General features: G+C 47.0%; 1 protein-coding gene across 1 annotated transcript in view; it reads right to left on the reverse strand.

The window, feature by feature from the left end:
* PIWIL2 (piwi like RNA-mediated gene silencing 2) overlaps positions 1 to 14,390 on the reverse strand; it is a 448,551-nt gene extending 434,161 nt beyond the window's left edge. The window contains 1 exon segment of the mRNA XM_029603804.1: positions 14,111 to 14,390. Within this exon segment, the coding sequence (XP_029459664.1) occupies positions 14,111 to 14,253 (143 nt within the window). The 5' untranslated portion in view covers positions 14,254 to 14,390.
* Between the last annotated feature and the right edge of the window lie 10,262 nt (positions 14,391 to 24,652).

Here is a 24,652-nt window from a genome sequence, read left to right on the forward strand (position 1 = left end):
GGGATAGCAGGGACACTTGCAGTGGACACAGGTGTGCAAACGCCCAGGGTACCATGTCGATGGTGGAGGCCATTACTCCCAGGAGCTGCAGATAATTCCAGGCGGTTGGTTCTTCCAAAGCCGAAAACCGAGACACATGCTCCCTCAGGGCTTGCGCCTTGTCCTGGCGCAGGAACACCATACCCCGCCGGGTATCGAAGCTCGCTCCTAAGAAATCCAGGTGTTGCGAGGGCACAAGGGAACTCTTTGGAAGGTTCACCACCCAGCCCAGAGAGCGTAGGAATTGTACTACTCTGGCCACTGAGGTCTGACCATGTGAGAAGGACTTCGCTCGAATCAGCCAGTCGTCTAGGTACGGATGTACTAGGATACCCTCCTTGTGGAGGGCCGCCGCCACCACTACCATGATCTTTGTGAAGGTCCGAGGTGCAGTCGCCAAACCGAAGGGAAGCGCCTTGAACTGAAAGTGTTGACCGAGAATCTTGAAGCGAAGATACCGCCGGTGAGCCGGCAGGATGGGAATGTGCAAGTATGCTTCCGAGAGATCCAGTGAAGCGAGGAATTCTCCCTTGCGCACTGCGGCAATCACTGATCGAAGAGTCTCCATGCGGAACCGGCTGACCCTGAGGGCCTTGTTTACCTCCAAGTCCAGGATGGGCCGAAAGGAACCGTCCTTTTTGGGAACGATGAAGTAAATGGAATAGTGGCCCAAGCCCACCTCGAAGGGGACGGGAACGATGGCCCCTATTTCCTGCAGTCGGTCTAGTATTTGTTGAACCGCTATCCTCTTGAGATCCGAACCGCAGGGGGAGAAGATGAACCGGTCCCTCGGGGGGCGGACAAACTCCAAGGCGTAACCATCTCTTATGGTGTCCAGCACCCACTGGTCCGTGGAGATAACTGCCCACTCCTCGTAGAAGTCCATGAGGCGGCCTCCGATCCGGGGAGGTGAGAAGTGGGCTCCTTTGGCATCATTGGGATGACTTTGTAGGCGGATTTCCCTGCCCTGGACCCTCTCTCGCGGGCCTCCGCCCACGAAAGGAACGAGACCAAGGCTGGGATCTTGTCGGCTGTATCCGGGAACCGGACTGCCGGTAAGACCTATAACGTTGCTGTGCCCTGGCCCTGGTTCTACCGGAAGAAAATGACCTGAAGGAACGCTGTCTATCCTCCGGCAACCGATGCACCGAATTTTCCCCCAGTGACTTGATGATCTGATCCAGGTCCTCTCCAAATAAAAACTTCCCCCAAAAGGGGAGGGAGCCAAGGCTCGACTTGGAGGAAGCATCCGCCGCCCAGTTGCGAAGCCACAAGAGCCGTCGGGCTGCTACAACCGAAACCATGGACCGCGCCATTACGCGAAAGAGATCATACAAGGCGTCCGCCCCGTATGCTATGGCAGATTCCAGACGGTTCGCCTGGGCGGCCTCTTCAGGGGGCAACTCCTGAGAGGTGAAAAGCTGCTGTACCCAGAGTAAGCTGGCCCTTTGCGCGAGCGAACTGCACATTACGGCCCGCATACCTAGGGCGGAGACTTCGAAGACCCTCTTGAGGAAGGTTTCTAGTTTACGGTCCTGGGTATCCCGCAGGGCTGTTCCACCCGTGACCGGGATGGTTGTCCTTTTGGTCACTGCCAACACCGCTGAATCCACCTTGGGCACCTTGATAAGATCCAAAAAATCCTCAGGGAGCGGGTATAGCTTTTCCATGGCGCGTGTGACTTTCAAGGACGCCTCGGGAGTGTCCCACTCCCTGGTGAGAAGCTGTAGGAAGGACTCATGGATAGGGAAAGCCCTTGCCCTAGGACGGAGGGCGGAAAGTACTGGATCCCCTTTGCGAGAAGAGGTGGCGACGGCAGGAGCCACAGGGATCGGCGGATCTGGAGGTGGGTCGAGGTCCAGCTCCTGAATAATATGGTGGATGAGTTCATCCAGCTCTTCTTTTTGAAAAATCCGTAGGGCTCGAGGGTCGTCCCCCTCCGTATGTCCATCCGGATGCGCCTCCGGGGGTTCCGGGGAGTCGTCTCTCACCGGCGAAGCCGCCCCCGTGGTACGCCGGGGTGGCACGGGAGAGGGACCCGGCAGGGATCCAGGCGTAACGGGCGAGGCGGTGAGACCAACAGCAAGTTTAGGAACCTTGGGGGGAGGGGCCCCCAGGGGATTCGGCGCCTGCGCTCCCATACCCTGCAAATAAGCCATGTGCATTGCCAGAATAAAATCAGGTGAGAAAAACGGGGCGCTGATTGGAATCCCTGGGGGGGGGACCGTCCTGGGAGCCCCGGTCGGGCAAAACCCCCGCCGGGGGCAAAGCCTGTTGAGAGCCAGTGCAACCAATCCTGTCTGCATCTGGGAGCGAGTCCGTCTCACGCTGTCCCCCTAAAATGGCCGCCGTTCCCGCCAAAGGCGGCGTCGTGGCCGGCCCGCGCCGCCCGGGCTGAGGAGGCAGGTCCGAAATCGCACCGGAGGACTGCAGGGTGCCTTCCCCGTCGGGGAAGCACCGCTCACAAAGCCCCTCCCTCAGAAATTGATTCCCCGGTTCGCCGCAGGCCTCACACCTCGAGGACCGCAGCATGTCAGCACCGGGAAAAAAGCCTCGGGGGGAAAGGGGCCAAAAACGAGCTAGTGCCGCGGGGGGGCCTGGAATGGCCCTAACAACCCGCCGAAGGGGTCCAGGAACTGCGGGGGGAAACCCCCGTTTCAGTTGAGCACACACCCGCGGGCGGAGCTTGCGAACCGTGGGACCCACAAACGACGCGTGGAGCGGCCGGAACCACCGGCATCCATGGGGCACCACCAAAAAGAAGCAAACCTGTGGAGAAAGAAACTCAAAAAACTTCCACTTATCCCAACGGAAGAGGAAAGGAGTACAGAACAGAGAAGGCAGAGCCACAGACACACGCCTCCTCAAAAATTGAAAAGTCTTTTTTTTTTTTTTTATTTTAAGGATCCAAAATGAAGAGAAACATAAGACAGGGAAATACCGTGGAGAAAAAGAAAGAAATAACCAAAAATGAAGAAACCCTGTCAATCTGGGGGAGCTAGTGGATCCCCCCACTCACATCTGCTGGAGTCAGAAGAATACTGAGCTCCAGCAGAGGGTGCACTACTCTATATGCTGACGCTCTCAAACTCTGTTCTGACTCCATCTGCAGGTCGGGGGATATAACCCACTGTCTGGACTGATCCAGGTACATACAGGGAAGGGCCCTTTAAACAGCAGGAAGCCTGGTCGGCTGATTTTGGCCGCGAATTGTCGGCTGAGGACTGGGACTCCATCTTTTTGCATACTTACAAATGCTCTATCTCTACAGGGTTGCAGGAAAATTGTCACAAAATGATCTATAGATGGCATTACCCCCCTGTTCGGTTACATCGATTTGCCCCTTCTATCTCCGATCTTTGCTGGAGAGGCTGTGGGATGCGGGGTACCTACTTTCATATTTGGTGGCAGTGCCCTCAGGTTACTCGATTTTGGTTATCACTGAGAGCGTGGATGAAAGATGCCTTCCAGATTGACGTTCATTTGGAACCTTGGCATGCACTATTAACATTACCAATTGCTGATTTGGATAAGGGCAAGAGTCGATTAGTCCAGCAGGTCTGTATAGCTGCGCGCTCAGAGCTTGCCAGGCTTTGGAAGCAGCAGAGACCACCTAGTATTGCCCAAGTGCAAGCACGACTACACACTTATTTCCAGATGGGGCGCCTCACAGCGGTGCATCATGACCGCTTGGGAGCCTTTCATGAAGTTTGGGCCCCCTATATTCAGTGGTTGGGAACCCTAGACTCTACTAGCCCTTGTTAGGGGATTTACATCATGCTGCAGCTTGTTTACGTGATGACCGTTTGACCTATACCTTTGTACTTCACTATCTTTCCTTAAGTGCATCTACCCTCGACTAATCTCACCTTTTGGCGCAGGTGTCACCTTTTTGGGTGCCTGACGCCAGCTGTGATGACTCATGGTAACACACATACTTTTTGTATTTACATTGCAAGGGGGGAGGGGGGTGATGGGGAATATGTTTTGTATCTTGTATCCTGCATTATGCACCTAGTTATATGCATTATTTGTTGAAAACACATGCTCAGATGGTTTATGTACACATTTTCTTTATTATTCATTTTCATTTGCTGTACTCATTTTACTGTTTGAGACAATAAAATACTTAAACACATAAAATCAAAGACGGATATCACAAACTCCTAACCCTACGCGTCTAAAACCTTTCCTATCCCCCGACTTCAGAACAGTCCTTCAACTATTCATCTTCTCCAACCTAGACTACTGCAACTCCCTGCTATTCAACTTTCCTCTCACCACCATCCGAACATTCCAAATACTCCAAATACAGCCGCCAGAATACTCACTGGAACTAAAAAAACACGATCACGTTACTCCTACTCTTATTTCACTACACTGGCCCCCAATAAAATTCAGGATAGAATACAAAATACTATCCATGTTTCACAAAATAATATACGAAAAACAAACAAACTGGCTAAGTACATCTATAAAACTACACTCCCCAAACAGAAACCTCCACTCAGCTAACAAAGGTCTACTACAGATTCCACCTACTCGTTCCAAACAACTTAACTCAACTCGGAAGAGAGCCATATCCCTAGGAAGTCCCAAACTCTGGAACACCCTCCCAACCGAATTTAGAACAGAGCAAAATTTAAAAACCTTCAAAAAAGAACTAAAAACTTTGTTTACCAAAGCCTACCCAAACACCCAATGATTTTCAGATATTACTTCACTCCTACTAGCCCTATATAAACATGTGGTACCAGTGCAAGCACGTAATACAAAAAATAACAAACCACATAGTTTGAAATACGATCTACGTGTATAAAGCCTACAATATTTATGTCGACAATCACATGAATCTTTGGAAACTCTGTTAAACATCGAAACTTTGTAAACCGTTGTGATGGTGAAACCGGACGGTATATAAAACTCGATAAAAAAATAAATATGTATCCAAAACAACATTTGATGTAAACCTATCACTAATATCTATCGTTTTTTGAAAAAAAAAAAACAAAAACATCACAACTGATTGGAGGACATCAACAACCTGTGGAACTCTCTCCAGTTAAACATTTAACCATTCTAAACAGTTCATTAGGACAGTTAATGGAAGACTGAATACAAGAAAAGTAGAATGTAATATGCTGTTGATCAGTCTCCTTAAGAAATATATTCTGTGTCTGTAAATGGTTCAGTGCGGATTGTAGAGTAGGAAGCTTACCCATTCTACCAGATTTGTTGCAGACTGTTTTGACCAATGCCTTGGATGCTACTGCTCCTGTTAAAAAACCTGGCTCAAGAGCTTGCGTGCATACAACACCTTGGTTCTCTCCTGACGTTAAGTCTACTAAATGTCTGTGGTACCATGCCGAGAGACAGTCACATAAATTGCAACATCCTGAACATGTCTTTATATGGTTCTCGACTAAGTGCAAATTACTTGTTGAAAGAGTGAAATAAATAATTGAGTCTTCTTGATGCAAAGGCCAACATTAATTTTATCAAACATTTCCATAAGATGATGCAGCCATTGAATTTACCACAAGTGCAAGAAGCAGACACATATGGTGGTTTAATTTGCGTCCATGTTGTCTAGCTCTCATCTATCAGAAATCTCAAATTTCTGACTTGATTTTTAATTTGAGAAACATCATTTAATATCAATGTACCCAAACTAAAGGTACTTAGGAATTCACACAAAGCAATTCAGTTTTAGCTGAATTCAATTATAACTACCTCTACCCTAATCAATCATCCACTGCAGTCATGCTGATAAATTCTCTAGGAACCCACAACCGGATATAATCTGCTTAAAACTTTTCAATAGACACAGACAAACAACAAAGGGAAATAACTGAACCCCAGTGAACTCCCCTCTCTATCGGTCAGAGGTCCGATTGAAAATCACCCTGGAACATCATCGTCTATCACTGAGAAAGGAGGCAAATAAGCACCACTCCTGAAATGCCCACATCCTCTAAATGGGTTAATAAACACAGTGTAAGCCAGTGTGTCAAATGTCAAACTAAGATCCAGAAAAACTAAAAAGATGTTATTTCTCTCATTTACCTGCAACTAAATCTAATCAGCTAATGCACAAGCACAATTTCTGTATCCCATGATCGGCACTAAAGCAAGACTGATACCTGTCAAAGAGTCGCCCTCATCCAGGTAACTCTACGATGACAAACAAAGTTCTTTCAAGCAATTTACTTAGGTAGGGTATATGTTAGCAACTGGTCTGGTTTTCAGGATATCATAGAAACATAGAAATGACGGCAGAAGAAGACCAAACGGCCCATCCAGTCTGCCCAGCGAGCTTATCCACAATGAAAATGCATGAGATAGATCTGCATACAATAGAAGCAGTGCATGTAAACATAAGAACATAAGAAATTGCCATGCTGGGTCAGACCAAGTGTCCATCAAGCCCAGCATCCTGTTTCCCCAACAGAGACCAAACCAGGCCACAAGAACCTGGCAAGCACCCAAACACCAAGAAGATCCCATGCTACTGGTGCGATTAAAAGCAGTGGCTATTCCCTATCTCATGCATATTTATTGTGGAAATCCTGAAAACCAGGCCTTGCCTGGCTCTGGAGGGCTAGAATTGGCCATCTATTGTAACTTATAAAGAACATAAAATAATTTCCACTAAGGAGACTTAAGATAGCAACAAATCCAAAAGCCTTGTGATGTAGTTAGTAAGCACATGAATGGGATCCTTAGGAACTCAAATCTTTCTTGGGAGCCACATATACCTAACTAATAGGCATCTTCACCCAAAATTGCTGCTCAGTTTAAATCCACATCTTTAGTTTTTGCCTGCCAAGTAAACAATAACTGAAGTTGTGATACCAGAAAACAAAATTTAAATCAGGTATTTCCTGATATAAAACACCTGTTATCCAATGCAATCTTCATGTCCAAATAAAACTGAAAATCTGGAATGTTAACAGATAAAGAGTTTGAAACAAATAACAAAAAACTTATTTTGGTGCTAGTAATACACCTCAACCAGAAGAAATTAAATCTTGACCAATTTTGTAAATCTCCTAGAAGTGGTTTTCCATTATAGGCAGCATACAAAATATTTATATAACCAAACAATGTTGTAGTTCCTAAGACAGAGGACATATTGGGGAGAGTAATTAAGAAAGGAAAATTGGTTCTTACCTGCTAATTTTCGTTCCTGTAGTACCATGGATCAGTCCAGACTCCTGGGTTTTGCCTTTCCCATGGGCAGGATTCTGGACTGATCCGTGGTACTACAGGAACGAAAATTAGCAGGTAAGAACCAATTTTCCTTTCCCTGTACATACCCGGATCAGTCCAGACTCCTGGGATGTACCAAAGCTTCCTTAACCAGGGTGGGACTGAAAGAGTCCCGCTCGCAGTACACTGGCCCTGAAGGAACCGGGCTCAGGGGCCCAGACATCTAGACGATAATGCCTGGCAAAAGTGCGTGTAGATTTCCAGGTAGCCACCCCACAAATTTCCTGCGGCGACACCTGTTGACATTCCGCCCACGAGGCCGCTTGCGATCGAGTAGAATGAGCTTTAAGACCAACCGGAATCGGATGGCCCTGAACAAGGTAAGCCAAAATAGCTTCCTTTAGCCAGCATGCGATAGTGGCCCTTGAAGCTTTATGACCCCTCCTGGGTCCACTCCACAGAACGAACAGATGGTCCGAAAGACGGAAACTGTTCGTGACCTCCAAGTAATGTCCAACGTCCTTAAATCCCTAGACTCTGGGGTAGAAGAATCCAGACCTGTGAAAGAACGGAGCTCCACTGATTGATTCAAATGAAAGAAGGACACCACTTTCGGGAGAAAGGAGGAAACTGTTCTTAAGGAGACTCCTGCTTCAGAAATCCGTAAGAAGGGCTCCCTGCAAGATAAGGCCTGAAGCTCGGAAACACGCCTTGCTGAGGAGACAGTGCGATAAAAAAGTTTAACACAAGGCAACAGGCAAGACAGACAGTATATTTCTCTTGAATAAAGCCTTGTTATTTATCATATACCTAGTCTTATGATAGCCACAAGAAAAACGACCTTCAATGTCAGATTCTTCAGGGTCGCTCATTTCAATGGTTCAAAAGGAGCATTACAAAGGGTGCGGAGAACCAGACTGAGCTTCCACGAAGGACAGGGGTTCCAGATAGGACAACACAAATGCTTAGCCACATCTGGATGAGATGCTAGCGCAATCCCCTGCACCTTTCCACGAAAATAACCAAGGACTGCCACCTGAACTCGTAGGGAATTAAACACCCCCTTGGCTAATCCAGCCTGTAAAAAATCCAGAACATCCGGAACTGAAGCCCTAGACGGTTGCACTTCGTGATCTAGACACCAGAATTCAAACTCTCCCCAAACTCTAACGTACGCCATGGAGGTAGAAGTTGTACGAGAATGTAAGAACATGGCAATAACTGCATTCGAGTAACCCTTACTCCTTAAATCGCTGCCTTTCAAAAGCCATGCCACTAGACAAAAGCGATCTACCTCTCCGAAACAAACGAGGCCTTGTTGCAGGACATTCGGAGACGGCCAAAATCTCAGCGGACCGTCCACTGCTAGACTCAGAAGGTCGGCAAACCACAGAAGCCTCGGTCACTCCGAAGCCACGAGTATCAACTTGCCCGGATGAGCTTCGATGCCACGCAGAACGTTTCCGACCAACGGCCACAGCGGAAAGACGTACAACAGAACGTCCTTTGGCCAGGGAAGGACTAGATCATCTACCCCCTCTGCTCCTGGTTCCTGTCGCCAACTGAAAAATCGAGGAGCCTTGGCACTGCAGCACTTTGCCATGAGATCCATGGAGGGCATGGTCCAGCGTGTGCACAGAAGATGAAAGGCCTCTTCAGAGAGTTTCCACTCCCCCGGATCCAACTGGTAGCGGCTGAGAAAATCAGCCTGCACATTGTCCACACCGGCAATGTGAGAAGCCGCAATCTTGTAGAGGTGTTGCTCCACCCAGTTGATTAAAAGCTGAGCTTCTGCCACCACCCTTCGACTCCTGGTTGCCCCCGATCGATGTGAGCCACCGTCGTCGCCTTGGCGGAGAGTACCCTCACTGATCGCCCCTCTACTAAAGGAAGGAGGGCCTGCAGCACCAACCGAACCTCTTTGGTTTCCAAATGATTGATCGACCAGGAAGATTCCGTTCTTGTCCACTGGCCTTACACTGCCGTTCCCTGACAAACCGCTCCCCACCCAGAGAGGCTGGCATCAATGGTTACCACTATCCAGGAGGGAATTTCCAAATCCACCCCCGCCGTAAATTGTCTGGACACAGCCACCAAAGAAGACTGGAACATGCCGAATCCATCAGTGGAAGGAGAATATGAAACTGGAGAGTGGATTCCACCGGGAGAACAAGGCTGACTGAAGAGGATGCATATGCGTAAAGGCCTAAGGCACCAATTCGAAAATGGAAGCAATCAAACCAAGGACCTGCAAATAATCACAGATTCTGGGACGAGGCATGGATCGCAAGGACTCCACCTGAGTGAGAAGCTTGGACAATTTTTCCTCTGTAAGAAAAACCTTTCCCAAGATCGTGTCGAACCAAGCACCCAAAAACTCCAAGGACTGGGAGGAAGCCAGGTGACTCGGAGTTGACCACCCAACCCAACAGCACAACATCTGTAGCATCCTCTGCACCGCTGTTCTGCAAAGGTGTTCTGACTTCGCTCGAATCAGCTAATCGTACAGGTAGGGGTGTACCAGAATCCCCTCCTTTCGCAGGGCCGCAGCCACAACCACCATCACCTTGGTGAAGACTCTGGACGTCATCACCAGACCGAATGGTAGAGCGCAAAATTGAAAATGATGCCCCAGGATCACAAACCGCAAATATTTCTGATGATTCGGGTGTATAGGAATGTGCAAGTAAGCTTCTGTCAGATCCAGAGATGCTAGAAATTCCCCTTTGTGTACAGACGCTATCACCGAGCGAAGAGTTTCCATCCGAAAACGAGGCACCTTTTGAGTACGATTGACTCTAAGTCTAGGATGGGACGGAAGGTGCCCTCCTTCTTCGGCACCAAAAAATAGATGGAGTAGCGCTCTCGCCTGAGCTCTCCTGCGGGTACCAGAACTATTGCACCTAAGTCCTATAACCGCCGCAGAGTGTCTTGTACCGCCCGGCGTTTTTGGTGGTACCCGCATGGGGAAACCATGTACCGCTTGTGGATCTGCCGAGCCAAATCTAACGAGTAACCATGTTCTACTATACTGAGGACCTACTGATGATGTTAAGTTGGTCCACTCTTCTAGAAAAAGGGATAACCTCCCCCCTATTCTTGGGACAGAAGAGTGGACCAGCCTCGCTTCATTGCACTGACTTGGGACCCCCATGAGATTGTGGGGCTCCATCTCTGGCAGGCCGGCACCCTCGAAAGAACTGATTCCAAGAAGATTAGCGGCCGGGACCCTGTTGAAAGGACGAACCGGCGATTTCCCCGAAATCTCGCCCATTGAGGAAAGGATCCTCTCACCCTGGGTCTATCCTCCAGCAACCTATGGACTTTATTCTCCCCCAGAGATGTTATCATGTCCTCCAATTGTTGCCCGAAAAGCAGCTTTCCCTTGAAGAGTAAGGAACCCAGTTGAGCCTTAGACGAAACATCCACAGCCCAGTGTTTAAGCCAGAGGAGCCTGCGGGCGGACACAGCCGAGACCATAGTCCTGCCAGAAGTCCGTTACAGATCATAAAGCGCGTCAGCACTGTAAGCTACTGCCGCTTCCAGGCGCCCCGCTTGCACCGCCTCATTCGCAGAAAGGGATGCTGCTGCTTGCAAATCCTGCACCCAGCAGAGACTGGCTCATAGCGCGAAACTGCTGTACACAGCGGCCCGGACCCCTAGGGCAGAAACTTCAAAAATTTTTTAAGTTACAACTCCAATTTGCGATCCTGCAAATCCTTCAGGGCAGTGGCTCCTGTTACCGGGATGGTGGTTTTCTTGGTCACTGCCAAGACCGCAGCATCCACCTTAGGGACCTTAAGGAGGTCTAGCGCTTCCTCCTGAAGCGGGTATAACTTGTCCATAACCTGACTTACCTTTAAACCAAAGTCCGGAGTGTCCCACTCCTTAAACAAAAGATCCATAACTGACATATGAAACGGAAAGGATCGAGCTGGACCCCTGAGCCCCACCATCACCGGATCCATAGCCCCAAACCATGAGTCCTCTGGAGGAACCTCAATGCCCAGCTCCTCCAGAATGGCCGGGATAAGTGGACCTAGTTCATCCCTTCTGAACAGGCGGACCACTTTGGGATCATCACCCTCCACTACAGGCGTGCCCACTGGCTTGGCTGGCTACAGCTGGTAATCTTGATCCGCATCCGGTCCCTCACCAAGGGCTTGCGGAGGAGACTCCCCCTTCATCCGCACCGTCCGTATCTAAACTATCCACTGGACCGGAAAGGGCGTTTGGCCTTGGGGGCTTCTATGCCACTGTGTGACTTGGTACGCTTGTGGAGTGAGGCTCCTGTCCCAGCCCCCAGTGACACTGGGACCTCACAGGGTACCTTAGTATCCTGGCTCTTTGCTGCTTTCAGTGCTTTGAAAGCTTTATGCAGCAACAAAACAAAATTGGAGGAGAAGGAGGAAGAAGACTCATTCGAGTCTTTCCCCTGTTCCTCCTCTGAGGAAGAGATCTGAGCTGCCTGCAAGTCGCCCCCACCAGGGGCAGCAGGACATGGCGAAAGAGGTGGCGGGAAGCTCCCCTCCCCCAGGGAAGCCTTCTCCTGTTCCCTGAACGTTCGCAGTAAGGCTTCAGTACCTGCGCTGAGGGAAAAGGGTCCTGAGGCTACCACAGCAATTCTGCCCTCCCAGGGTCCCTGCATGCTCTAGAGCTGCTGCGATGTGATTTCGCCGGAATCGGCTTCCCTGAAGAGCCTTCCCCTCCCGACAAGCAACCAGTATTAACTCCAGCCCGCATGCCGCACCATGTGGCATGATCCCCGAGTTAAATTAAGATTGGGGCCCGAAAAAAGAACCAGCGCGACCAAGACAAACCCCCATGAGCTCGTAGGAACTGAAAAGGACGGCGAAAACAGCGTCGGAAGGAAGGAGGGCCGAAAGAGACCGCTAGGCCAGCTCAGAGATTAAATAAATCACCTCAGCGTTGTTTTTTGTTTTTTTTTCCTGTGTGCAGATCTTCAGAGGGTGAGTGAACCGGGCTACCCAATATCACCCTCAGCCGCGGGCAGTTACCCTCTGCTCCAGAGCCTCTGCTACCAGGGGGGATGGACCCACCAGGACCTAGCAACCCCCTGGGACGCTTAAAGATCTTCTCTCTGTTTTTTGGGGTTTTTTTACTAAATCCTTGTCTTAAGATTCCCGAAGGAACGAATACCAAAAAACTAAAAACTTAACACCAAACACAAACTAAAGATTTTGCATCTCCATCATCTGCTGGAGACAGAGAAATACTGACAGACTCTAGGTGGCACCTCAGGGGTATAGGACGGAGTCCGTTAAAACTTCTCTGTCTCCATCTGCTGGAGGGGAGGCAAAACCCAGGAGTCTGGACTGATCCAGTTACGTACAGGGAATGTAGTTTAGTGCAGTTCACTGCTTTTTGGATACCCAGGTATAGCAGAAATTCTTTTGCCCATTTATTACTATGATCTTTTGTATTGGTGTATGCCCACCCTCAGTAACTTGGAAAGGCAATTAAAATCTTAAGGCTCTTAATTCTATTTTCTGCAGCTGGTTGGTCATAAGCCTTCAAGATGTACATAGGATATACTAACCCGGGACCCCCTCCTCCCTCAAAAAAATAACATACTAAGTCCCCTCCTTCACCCTAGAGATAACACAAACCAGGAATTCCACAGATATGTGATATACCAAAAGGCTCCCCCAATACCAGGGATTTATTACACAATACTCCTCCAATGTTATCATCTCTAAAGTATACAAAAATAATAATTGAGGAAAACAAACTAATTCTAAGGGAATTAGTATCAAATTAAAGTGTGCTCTAAAATATAATTCACAGGCTCTTGCCTGCAGTGGGCTTCAAGCAGTATCATATGGCTGAGCACTTGTTTCACATCATTTACTCTTTAGCCATATTTTCACTAAATTTTAAATTCCACAAAACTAATCACCTTCAAAACCTCACTTTATTCCAATATTAGTAAAAATTACTTATCGTAAAGTAAATAAATCCACTTTTTAATCTAATAGCTCAGCAACACAACCCAAGTGCTCATAATTCATCTCTAAAGTAACCATTTATCTGAATGATAAACAGCATTGATCTTGAAATCCTGCCATCATGCTCTGACATACAATCCCCCTTTGCCTGTCATCTCCCCACCCATTATCTGAACTCACCCTCCAATGCCCATATACAATCTATCTTGCACCATCTCCATGCACAACTCCCACCCCCTCTCATGATATTCTCATACATCATACCCCTCTCTGTAGACCAAACAGGCAACACCAGTACAGCAAAAATCCCCCACCTTTCATCCCCACAGTGTCCCCTCTAGACCACCTATCTGGACCTACACATTAATATGTTGAAATACACAGCACATCCAATATATAACACACCTTATAAAAATCACACATTCAATATCTGAAGTAAAAATTAAAAATATTCTATCTTTGTTATTCAACGATTTTTCTCTTCCATTTTTATCTCATGTCTATTTCTCTTGGGTCAACTTTCCTTCAACATTCCTCTTCTCCCTTCTATATCTCTCCACTCTCTCAGTCACACTCCCCCTTCATCAGCACCACTGCACCCATTCCCCCTTTCTCCATATCTTCTCACTTCCATGAGATTAAATAATAATAAAAAAAATGTCATGGCCAGACCATTTGTCCACGAATTCAAAGGAAGCATTAACAAAAGAAGTTACCATGTTACCCTTCCATTAGCACCTCCTCACCCCTCTGTTTCCTTCCCCCCATTAATACTAATTTATCCCCTTCCCTTGCCCACCCCAGTACCATTTTATCACTCCCCTCCATTCCATTTATTTCACTCTTCCTTTAATCTTCATCCTCCCATCCCTTCCACGCGCGGAACTCACCCGTCAGCACGCACCTCACTCCGTTCTCTTCCGCTCCGCAGGCCCCAACCAACAAACCACACCCTGCGTACACTGCCCTGCCCCACCTGCCTGAGAACCCATTGGTGAAGCCGCCCGCCACTCTCAGGAAAACCCTTTACCATTGGCTGTAAGAAGGAAAGACCCCGCCATGAAGCGAACTGCGGTGGGGGGGGGAGGTCAGTGGCCTGGGTGCACGTGGTCGCAGGGCAGGCGGAACCACTAGGCGAGCTAGGCCTATGCCTAGGGCGCCGAGACTTAGGGGGCGCCGCGGCAGGCAGCAGAATTTTGAAAGGGCAAAAAGTGCCCTTTCAAAATTCTGCCAGCCTTCGACTCGCCTAGATTAGAGACCAAGCGTTGAGATTTAGGGGGCGCCACGGCAGGCAGCCAGCTCCCGACTCACCCTGCCGCCCCGCCAGTGTCAACCTCCCGACACCCCCCTAGTGGTCCAGCGGAGGTCCCGGGAGCGATCTGCAGTTCCCGGGGCCTCCGCTGCCACTAAGCAAAATGGCGCCGGTGACCTTTAGCCCCTACCATGTGACAGGGGCTGAAGGCCACCGGCGCCATTTTGCTTAGTGGCAGCCGAGGCCCCAGGAGCGGCAGATCTCTCCCGGGCCCTCCGCTGGACCACCGGGGGGGGGGGGGGGGGCAGGGAGAATCGGGGGCTGGCTGCCTGCCGCGGCGCCCCTTAAGTCTCTGCTGCTGGTCTCCGGCTGCACCGATCTTCCTTTCTTCGGCCACCTGATCAGCTAAACCTGCTGCGCCGATCTTCTTTGTGTGTGTGTGTGTGTATGTGATGTGTATGTGAGAAAGGAATCTGCCAGTTTAAAAAAATGAAGTGTGATAATACATATACCTCAACTTTCGTGCTGACTGTTGAAAAGTTGGATGAAAGATGAAATTACTGAATTTTAAGAATCCCTCTGCTGGAAAATAAAATTTAACAAAGTGGGTAGAGACAAATACTAAAGTAAAAAAAAAAAAAACTAAAGTATTTAAAATGTTCATCTCAGCAAAATCACAAATTTAAGATACTGATGCCAGGTGGGTTTGTTTTGGTTTTTTTTAAGCATAATTTAAGCATGAAGACTAGAATAGTTCCAATCTGAAACAGTTTTGCTTTTTTTTTTTTTTTTTTTAAGCCTTTAGAAAATGTATATTTTTAAATGACTAAGACTGGAGTCTTCCCATTTAAAAGGGAAGCTGACTAAGGTTGTCTTTCTGTTCTATATCTCCCACATGAATAATAATAGGACTGATAGTTTGAAGAAACACACTTGCTTTATTGCCTGAAAGCATAAAACAAGAGAAGGTGTAGGTGGCTGTCCCTTGGGAGGACAGAACCTGAAGGAAGGGTGTCATTTCGCCTTCTGATAGGAATGTGGTTTTCTTATTTAATGGTTGGGAGCATCACTTTCACTTTTAGTAAAAGTGAAAAATGCTGTAAGTCTGAAAGCAAGGTGCTTCTGTGAGTGTAATGTGTATGTGAGACAGGGAGGATGCTTCTGTATGTGTGTGGTGTATATGTGAGTCAGGGAGGGTGCTTGTGTGTGTCAGTGTGTGTGTGCGAGAGAGATGGAGCATGTTTTTGGCTGGCTTGTGGCTGTGAGAGAGGACATGTGTGTGATTGAGCCTGTTTGTAAGTGAGATAGAACGTGTGTGATTGAGAGCTTGTGTGTAAGTGAAATAGAGAGAGCATGTGTGTGATTGAAAGGCTATGTGTTAGTAAGAGAGAGCGAGAGCATTGTGTGATTGAGAGAGACTGGCCAGAGAGGTGACTGGTATGTGTGTGTGAGAGAGAGAGAGACTGGTTGGGGAGATGAGTGATGTGAGAGAGACAGAAACTGGTCCTGAGGGTGTGACTTGTGTGTGTGTGTGAGAGAGAGAGAGAATAGACTGGTTGTGGTCCCTAAGGAAGAGGACTGTGAGGACAGCTTCAGCAGCTACTGCTCCTTCTGGTATGCCTGCAAGGGAAAGGAGTAGGAGAACTGCTGGAGAGGGTAAGTAAAGATGGCTTTTTAAGTTCATTTTTCTTGATTGACTACCATTTTAATTATTGGGTAGTATGTGATGTGTCTGCTGTTTGAAATATTTTATTGGTGTTTGGTAAAGCTTTCAAAATTTGCATTAATCTTTAATTATTGGATAGTCTATTCATCAGCTGTTTTGAAATTATCTTATTTGTATGGTTTTATAATTATGATTAATGATTTATATATCTTTATATTATTGATTTGTTTCACAAGGAATGGTGAAATTTTTGTTTTTCCATTGTTACACTGTATAGAGTCTGGCGTGATGCGTTTTACAGTTCAGTTTTTGTCTGCACATTTCTGTTTATACTTTATGTGGCTTTATTCTGTATTTGATGACAGGTCTGTCTCTGCTCTGTATGTGTGACCATGATGAGAGATTCTGCTTGCATATAGTGTTTGTATAGGGATCATTAGCAATCGGGTTTGTTTTGTTTCCTCAGTAGGTGGTGTATTGGTATTCTAGGACCCAGTGTAATATTTACCCTTGCTTTTTCAAAGGTAGGGTAATTGTTGTTTGAGTCCTTGGTGTTATTACTGTTATGTTACAATGGGATTGGCAGTATAGATTTTGAGTGTCTTTTTTGCGGGGTTTTGTGTTAGTTCACAATGTGCCTGGTAGTGGAAAGTGTTTGTGCTGCTGTTACTGTGAGGTGACACCAGAATTTGAAAATATCTTTTAGTATGATGAGCTGTAAGGGAAACATCCAAGCTCCATTGTTTGGGGGGAATTTCAGTGGATGCACAGAGTTAGAGAACTGGAGGTGCAGGATTTATATTGACATTCTGTCCCTTCCTATATATTCCAGACTTCACTCTCAAAGCCATACAGAATTAGTTGAATGAGGCTATCAAATAATTTTATAGTGTGAAACTGGCCAGCTTTTTTAAATTACCCAGAAGAACCTTTGGACTTTTTTATTAACACTTTTTTTTAATAACCAATTTGAAAGCACGATCCATGCTATAGAGGTGGATGTGATGAAGAAATGTCATTTTGGCTCCCCCCCAAAATTCTTCTGTCTAGCGCCACCACTGATTTTCTGTGACCTTAAGCATTAGTATAAGAAGGATTACGGGGGGGATGCACACAAATGCATTGGCCCCTGGGTGCCGGAGACCCTTGGTGCGCCACTGGGTGCGAGTCATATGGGGCCGCAAGCGGCGGCAAAGAGGAGTGGAGATTTGGCGGGCCTCAAGCAGTGCCCAATCTGCTTGTGACCGGAAAACCACACAGTCAACGGGCGTGATCGAGAATGAGGTAGGAATCGGGGCCGAGACCGGGGGGTGGCGGCGCAACGGGGGGGGCGCAAGGGAGAAGGCTCGCCTAGGGCGCCAAATCCCCTTGCACCGGCCCTGCGTGGTCGAGCCTTATGCTTGCAATAAAGCTCGCGCGGAGACTTGGGTTGGAGCGGGAGGGATGTTTTGAATTGATGTTCTCTCAGGTGCCTGGCTGCAGCATTGTCTCCTAGTTCAATCCGTTTCTGAAGGTACTGACCACTTTTTGCCTAGTGTTGTATGTGTACGTTTCCGGGTAGCTGCAGTTTACGTTACCCTGCTCATACTGATGGTTCCTAGGCCTGTAAAGTTGCAACGGTCGCAAAGTGCAGCTGGACTACATCACTCCCTCTTAGTAGCTCTGTAGAAATAAGTAGCAGTTGTTTGCCCACTTACACGATACAGTTTCTCATCCATTTACATAAATTCGTGGTATCAGCTTGCCTGCCCAACACATCTATACTATAGCTTCCACGGAGCAGCCGAGACTGCGATATAAGGACTGGCTGCTGCCCCGTACCGTATCCCAACTTCCTAGGAAGAGGGAGAACGGGGACCAGGGGCAGTTTAAGATCATCTGGTGCCTGACGCCAGGAATGAGATGGCACTCCCCCCCCCCCCCGCGGCATGACCCAGGTCAAATTATCAAGAGAGTGAGGCTGTAGCCTGACCCTTTTGGTTTTAAATCCTGTGGAAGGGAGAAAGCGTGCGCAAAGCGGCAGAGTGTCAATTGTAATGATTCAAGGGAGCTGACAACCCTGCCACACTCCCAGGAACATTTAAGACCTGCCTCCCTTTTACTTAGCATTTTCCTTGGAGAAGTAGAAGATATGATAATGGACATGGAATAGCTGCCCTATGAGGAAAAGCTAAAAAAGTTTGGAGAAAAGATGACTAAGAGGGGATATCATAGAAGTCTCAACATCATGAAAGGACTTGAACAAGTTATTGTAAATTTGGTTATTTACTCTCTCAGATAATAGAAGTACAGGGAGCATTCCATGAAGTTAGTAAGTAGCTCATTTAAAACAAATTGAAGAAAATTATTTTTCATTTAGGGTACATTTAAACTCTGGCATTCATTGCCAGGGGATGTGGTTTCAGCAGTTAGTGTTACTGGGTTTAAAAAAGGTTTGGATAAGTTCCTAGAGGTTAAATCCATAAGCTGCTATTATGGTAATTAGTAAGCAATAGTAGATTGTAATCTATCTTACTGTTGGGTACTTGCCAGGTGACTTGGATTGGCCACTGTTGGAAACAGGATATTGGGTTTGATGGGCCCTTGCTCTGGCCCAGTATGGCATTATGTTATAGGTGAATGGTAAGGATGTTATTTAGTTAATGTTTGTATCTAGCACTGTTCCACCACTCACAGCATTTTACATCTAAAGCATTCATAATTGTTGACAAGAACTCAAACATAATATCAAAACAAATTAAAACAGTTAATTATAACTTTAAAATACCATCTTGATAATTATAAATAATAAAATACATAGGGATCTTTATGTGGCATGTTCACTCTGGGATGATGCAATATTGTACCCTTGCCACCCTGCCCTCACCACACACAATTAAAATTTCTGTATTTACAATAACCATTTTAACACGAAAAAGGACATTGAATGTATAGTCTTCTGTGGTAAAAATATCACAACCCTACAAAAATCTTAACTTGAATGTTTATGGTATTAGGCCTATTGGAATGAATGTTGGATGTGGGCTTTGCCCCCAGAGAGCCCAGAGTAAACTGAATTACAATTTCAATATAGTAAACCCCCCATACTAAAAGCACAAAGTGCAAGCAATCAAACAGTACAAAACCTAACTATGAAAAGCAATGCAGCAAATATTATACCAGGCCCTAAGCACCACCTCCTATTAGGAAAATAGAAGTCAATCTGCTCTAGATCCCTATACAGAAACTACACTAGCATAGCAGAATACCTCACCCCAGTCACTCATGCAGAACAGACAAACTGGAAGGGAGTTTATAAAAAAAACTCCCTCAGACCACCTTAAGAGACTGGGCACACCAGTCTCACCCAGTCCTTCTTAAGATAGAGACACATGTAGAATCCTGGGTGAAAGGAGGAGTCCCACACCAGAGGTTAAGAACTAAGGGCTTGGAAGGCTTAGACAGGCCTTGGGAAGCAGCGAGAGACATACTATACACCAGCACCTGTTATGTCTAAAGGGGAGCTGCACTAGCGAGCTGAAGTTAAGGTGAACTCTACTAAATGTTTTGAGACTTGAGGTTAAGTTGTGCTGCTGTTTTTGTTTCTGTCTTTATTTTCCATTATAAATAAGTGCACTGAAGGAACAGCCAGTCTGCCTCCTTTATCCTCTGGCCGTTTCCAAGCTGCTATGCTCGAGTTACCACATATGGTAGCAGCAGTGGGATTTCTTGCCTAAAGCATGAAACATAAACAAGAGCCCACCGCAGCAGTTAGAGAAGGGGGGGGGGACCCTCTACTGCCTTTTTTTCTTTTCCTGGGGCATTCCACTTCCATTTCCCCACCTTTGCACACAGGACAAGGGGGCTATTCCCACCTGTATGGTCAGGGGTCAAGTAGGAAGGGTTGGATAAGCCAGCAAGATTTATTTTTCCCTGCTCTCCTATCCCTGGAAGGTACTTGGAGGTAGCTCAGTAAGCAGATGATCCAGGTCCTTGCTACCAGCCAGAAGCAAATTACAAGATGCCCTGCCAACGCCAATTAACCAACAGGCATTGCAAGAGCAAGTGATGCAGCAGCATACAATTCTAATGCAAATAGTCCAAGTTGTGCAAATAGCCGTAACCAGTCCACCTTCACTGTCACCAACACTCCTTACGATGAACCCGGGAGAAAAAATAGATGGCTTTTGAAAAACTTTGAGCGCACAGCACAACTGGCAGGGTGGCAAGAGGACAGGTGGGCTAACTATTTGAGGAATTTACTCACTGGGGCTAGTCAAGATACTATCAAAGGGCCACCTACCCAGATGTTTATAGGTAGCCATTCTAGGGAGAGCAGGGCTCACCCTAAAAGCCTACTGCCAGTGATTTTGGCAGGGAATTCTATAGGCTGGAGAAAACCCTAGGAACCTATTCCATAGGCTTAAAGATGCTACCTGGAAATGGCTACACCTGGAAGGAAAAACTGGAGTATAGGTAGCCAAAGTGGTTCTGCTGGAACAGTTCTAGTACAGCCTTGACCCACCCATGTGGCAGTGGGTTTACCATCACCCAAGCCTTATGGCTTGGGTGATGGTAAACCTATAAATAGGAGAGGCCTAACATCACACCCAGACCATGTCTGAATCACATTTCTGAGAAAAACCTCAACTCAGACAGAGGACAGTGGAGTCCTAAGACTCAAAGGTCTCAACTGTCAGCAGCGCAGGTCTGGACAAACTTTTTACCTCAACTGCAATCCTCAGTCGACCCGCCAAGCTTCAGTTGTGAAGAAAGGGGCCATTGCGCCAGGGACTGTCCCCGCAGGGAAGATGAGGTGATGGACATTTATGCTGTGACCCCACATTTTTGTAACTTTGTGGATGTCTCCAGCCAGGGAGTTTCTACATTTGTGACCTCAGTCAAGCTAGATGATGTTCCAATACAAGCATTAGTGGACTCGAAATGTAAAACGCTCGTTCGGAGAGACTTGCTGAAGCGTGTTCAAATTGATTACAACAAAGTAGTGTTATGGTTTTGAGGTGTTGGAGTGGATTCTTGGGTACTGCGGTGATGGACACGCCCATGGGGAGGAGCCCCGTAAGGAGCCGCAAGTACTAGGCTAGACTCTTATATAAGCAAACACAGAGAATTTGTATTTATTATACAGCTCGGTGGTATTGCCCAGGAGGGGCAGCAGTGAGGTAACTTAGTAGAAGCAGTTCAGGGGTACTCAGCAGAGGAGACCAGTCCCACACTCGAGTAGATGGTAGGCAGCGCAGGGTAGTAGAGGAAAGTCCTGGATGCAGAATCTGAGCGCTGAAGCTGGAGGTGAGACAGACTGATAAGATTAGTTAATCACAGAAGTAGATAGCTGTATTGATGAAGATCCTGGCAGGCAGAAGTAGATCAGTAAGGCACCAGAGCAGGCCCTCAAGGAGCCAGTACCCGATATCCCAGATTGGTACCTGTAAGAGAGCATAAGGGCCCCCGAGGAGTGGGTACCCAGGTTAGAGGTGAATGGCCCCAAAGGGCAGAGAGAAGGCTTCCTAGAGCAGCTTAGACTGGAGGCAGTCCAATCCTTGCTAACTCAGTTTGTTAGCAAACGAAGGGCAGGCTAAATACCCAGATGTTGTGACGTCACTCAGAGGGGACGCCCCTGAGGTTTCCACCATGAAGTGGATAAAGACGTGGGTGGCGTGTGCGTGCGCACCCTAGGAGGCCCTCAGGAAATCCATGGCGAACACAGTCGCTGTTGCCGATCCGGGGACGCCGGAGAGAGCGGCATGAAGACACGGCCGCAGCCATCTTCCCAAGGCTTGAGGAGAGAGAAGGAAGAAAGGTGAGGCACAGAGGTCGAAGCCGTCTGAGACGGACGGACGCAACAAGTAGTGACTCTGGCATGCATTCATGGGGACCATCAACAATATCCCACAAGCTGGGTACGACTGAAGACCCCCGCTAGCCAAGATACAGTTGAAGTGGGAATACTCCTTTGGCTACCCTACCCCATGAGCATTGGACAGGACTATCCAAAGTTCAAGGGTCCCTGGAACCAGCTTACAAATGGTCCATCCAGCTAAAATCAGGAAGAATTAGAGTTTCCAGAACCCTTTCCATTGGATGACCCTGATCCTTTCCATATAGACTCTGATTCCTAAGTCCCCGAGGCAACACTGACAGGACAAATTCCCGCCATGACATGGATAAAGATGTGGGTGGCGTGTGTGTGCACACCCTAGGAGGCCCTCAGGAAATCCAGTGCTGCTAATCTAGAGGCAACGAGGGAGGAGGGTTTGGAGTCAGAAGGAGAACAACCACCCACCCAGAATGTCCTACCTGGCGTCTTGGAGTGGGAACCATGGGGTGATCCAAGAAACTTTAGGCAGGCTCAGAGGGAGGATGAATCCTTTAAGTGGGCCCAGGAGCATATACAACAGGTGGACGGAAATAAGGTCCATGTGCCTATATGTAAAAAATCACCAAAGCTATTGATTTCCAAATTATCCCTAACAACTGAAAAACAGGTTGTTAATACAAACAAAAAACACACTTTGAAATGTCTGTAAGCCAATGCCAGAAGTCTAAGAAGTAAGATGAGAGAGTTAGAGTGTATAGCAGCACATGATGAGATTGACATAATTGGCATCACAGAGACTTGGTGGAAGGAGGATAACCAATGGAACCATGCTATATCAGGGTACAAATTATATCGCAATGATAGGGAGGATCAACTTGGGGGGGGGGGGGGGGGGGGGGGGGCACTTTATGTCCGGGAGGGTATAGAGTCCAACAGGATAAAGATCATACAAGAGACGAGGTTGGGCAAGATGGCAGCGTAGAGCGGACACAGAGTGCAGGTTGCCCATGAATTTTCCTACTTTGTATTGCTGAGTGGAGCCATGCCATCAAAAAGAAAGTGAAAAGTTAGGATTTTCCATCCACATCCTTACCTCCCTTAGGGCAACTGGACATTCTGCGATTTATGTGCCAACCGGAGCAAGAAGGGAGAACCGGTGAAACCGATGCGAGTCCCGGTGGGGAGAGCGGGGAGCTCTGATGGACGAGGCATCCCTCAGCCCTGACATCAGACTGCCTCCGGCGCAGCGGGACCCCGACAGAGTCACTGCCCAGTCGCATACCGAAGACGCGGTTGAGGTGACTGGGGGAGTGGGAGCTGAACTCTGCAGTGCGCCGGGAACAGGGGATTTTACCCTTACAGGAGCTGAGGGTGCTACCAGCGAGGGAACCTCCAGATCCTCCCAACCTGAAGTTTGCCTTGGAGAGAGGAAGCTTCGGTGGATGGGAGGTCAAGTTTCAACATTTTCCAATGCACTTGGTGAGTACCAGCAGCTACCATCTAAACTGGACGCGGTGACTCTTGAGGCACTATGGGATTTAGTGGCGGGCCATGGACATTCTTTGAAAAGATTAGAGACTAAAATGGACTCCCTAAATTACAACTTTCAGCAAAACATTATTGGAATTCAGGAGCAAGCCACGGAGACATCTAACAAGGTTTTAGAGACTGAAAATAAAGTTCAGTCCCTTCAAGCCGTTAATGCTGTAGTAATTAGAGAACAAATGGCATGCTCTAAATGCTTAGAAATCCCAGAAAATAAGGCATTTAAACCTCAGGATTTTGAATTTTCCAAAAAATGCTGGAGAAATTGCCTTTACCACATTGAAACGGCTTCTAAGAGAAGGTCTTGGATTTTCTGATGAAAATTTACCATCTATTAACTTTTGTAGATTTTTGAATAGTAGATCTTCTACTGGAGGAGCAGCCGCTTTATCTGCTATTCTTATGAATTTAACCAGCTTTTTAGAGAATTCAGATACGGATGTAATTGAGAGAAATACATTACTAGTTGCGTTTATTTCTGTGCAAGACCTTAATAGTGTTATGCGTAATTTCTTTAGAAAGTTTCCTGTAATTTTTCATGGTCAACCAATAAGAATATATCCTGACTTAGCACAGATAACACAAATTAGGAGGAGAGAATTTCTTTCATTAAGGCAGGATGCTATTTCTCTAGGATATACTTTTACACTTCGCTATCCTTGTAAGTGTATTTTGAAAAAAAAGGGATGACTTTTATATTTTTTCAAATAGAACAACTTCGGCAGTTCATGGCCGTAGACCAACCACTTCATTCCCGGTCACTTAAGTTTGGGAGGGTTAAAAAAATGTATTAGCTCCAGATAGAACTCTATGTTAAGGCCTGAGTGTATAATTTAGATTCCAATAGTTCTCTCACATAGTTTTCTCTTGCCCAGCATTGACTTTTCTTCTTTTACCTTATAATTAATGATGTACTATTTGATTTGTTAAAAGTAGATAGTATATATATTTTTCTTCATTTTTTTTCTTACTAGATAATGGTCAGACAGATGATGAAATGCTTAGAGAAATCAGGGAAGCTAACCAATTTGGCAAGGCAATAATAATGGGAGATTTCAATTACCCCAATATTGACTGGGTAAATGTAATATCAGGACTTGCTCGAGACAAGGTTCCTGGATGTAATAAATGACTGCTTCATGGAGCAATTG

This window comes from Rhinatrema bivittatum, chromosome 5 (genome assembly GCF_901001135.1).
Source record: "Rhinatrema bivittatum chromosome 5, aRhiBiv1.1, whole genome shotgun sequence".
Lineage (NCBI taxonomy): Eukaryota > Metazoa > Chordata > Amphibia > Gymnophiona > Rhinatrematidae > Rhinatrema > Rhinatrema bivittatum.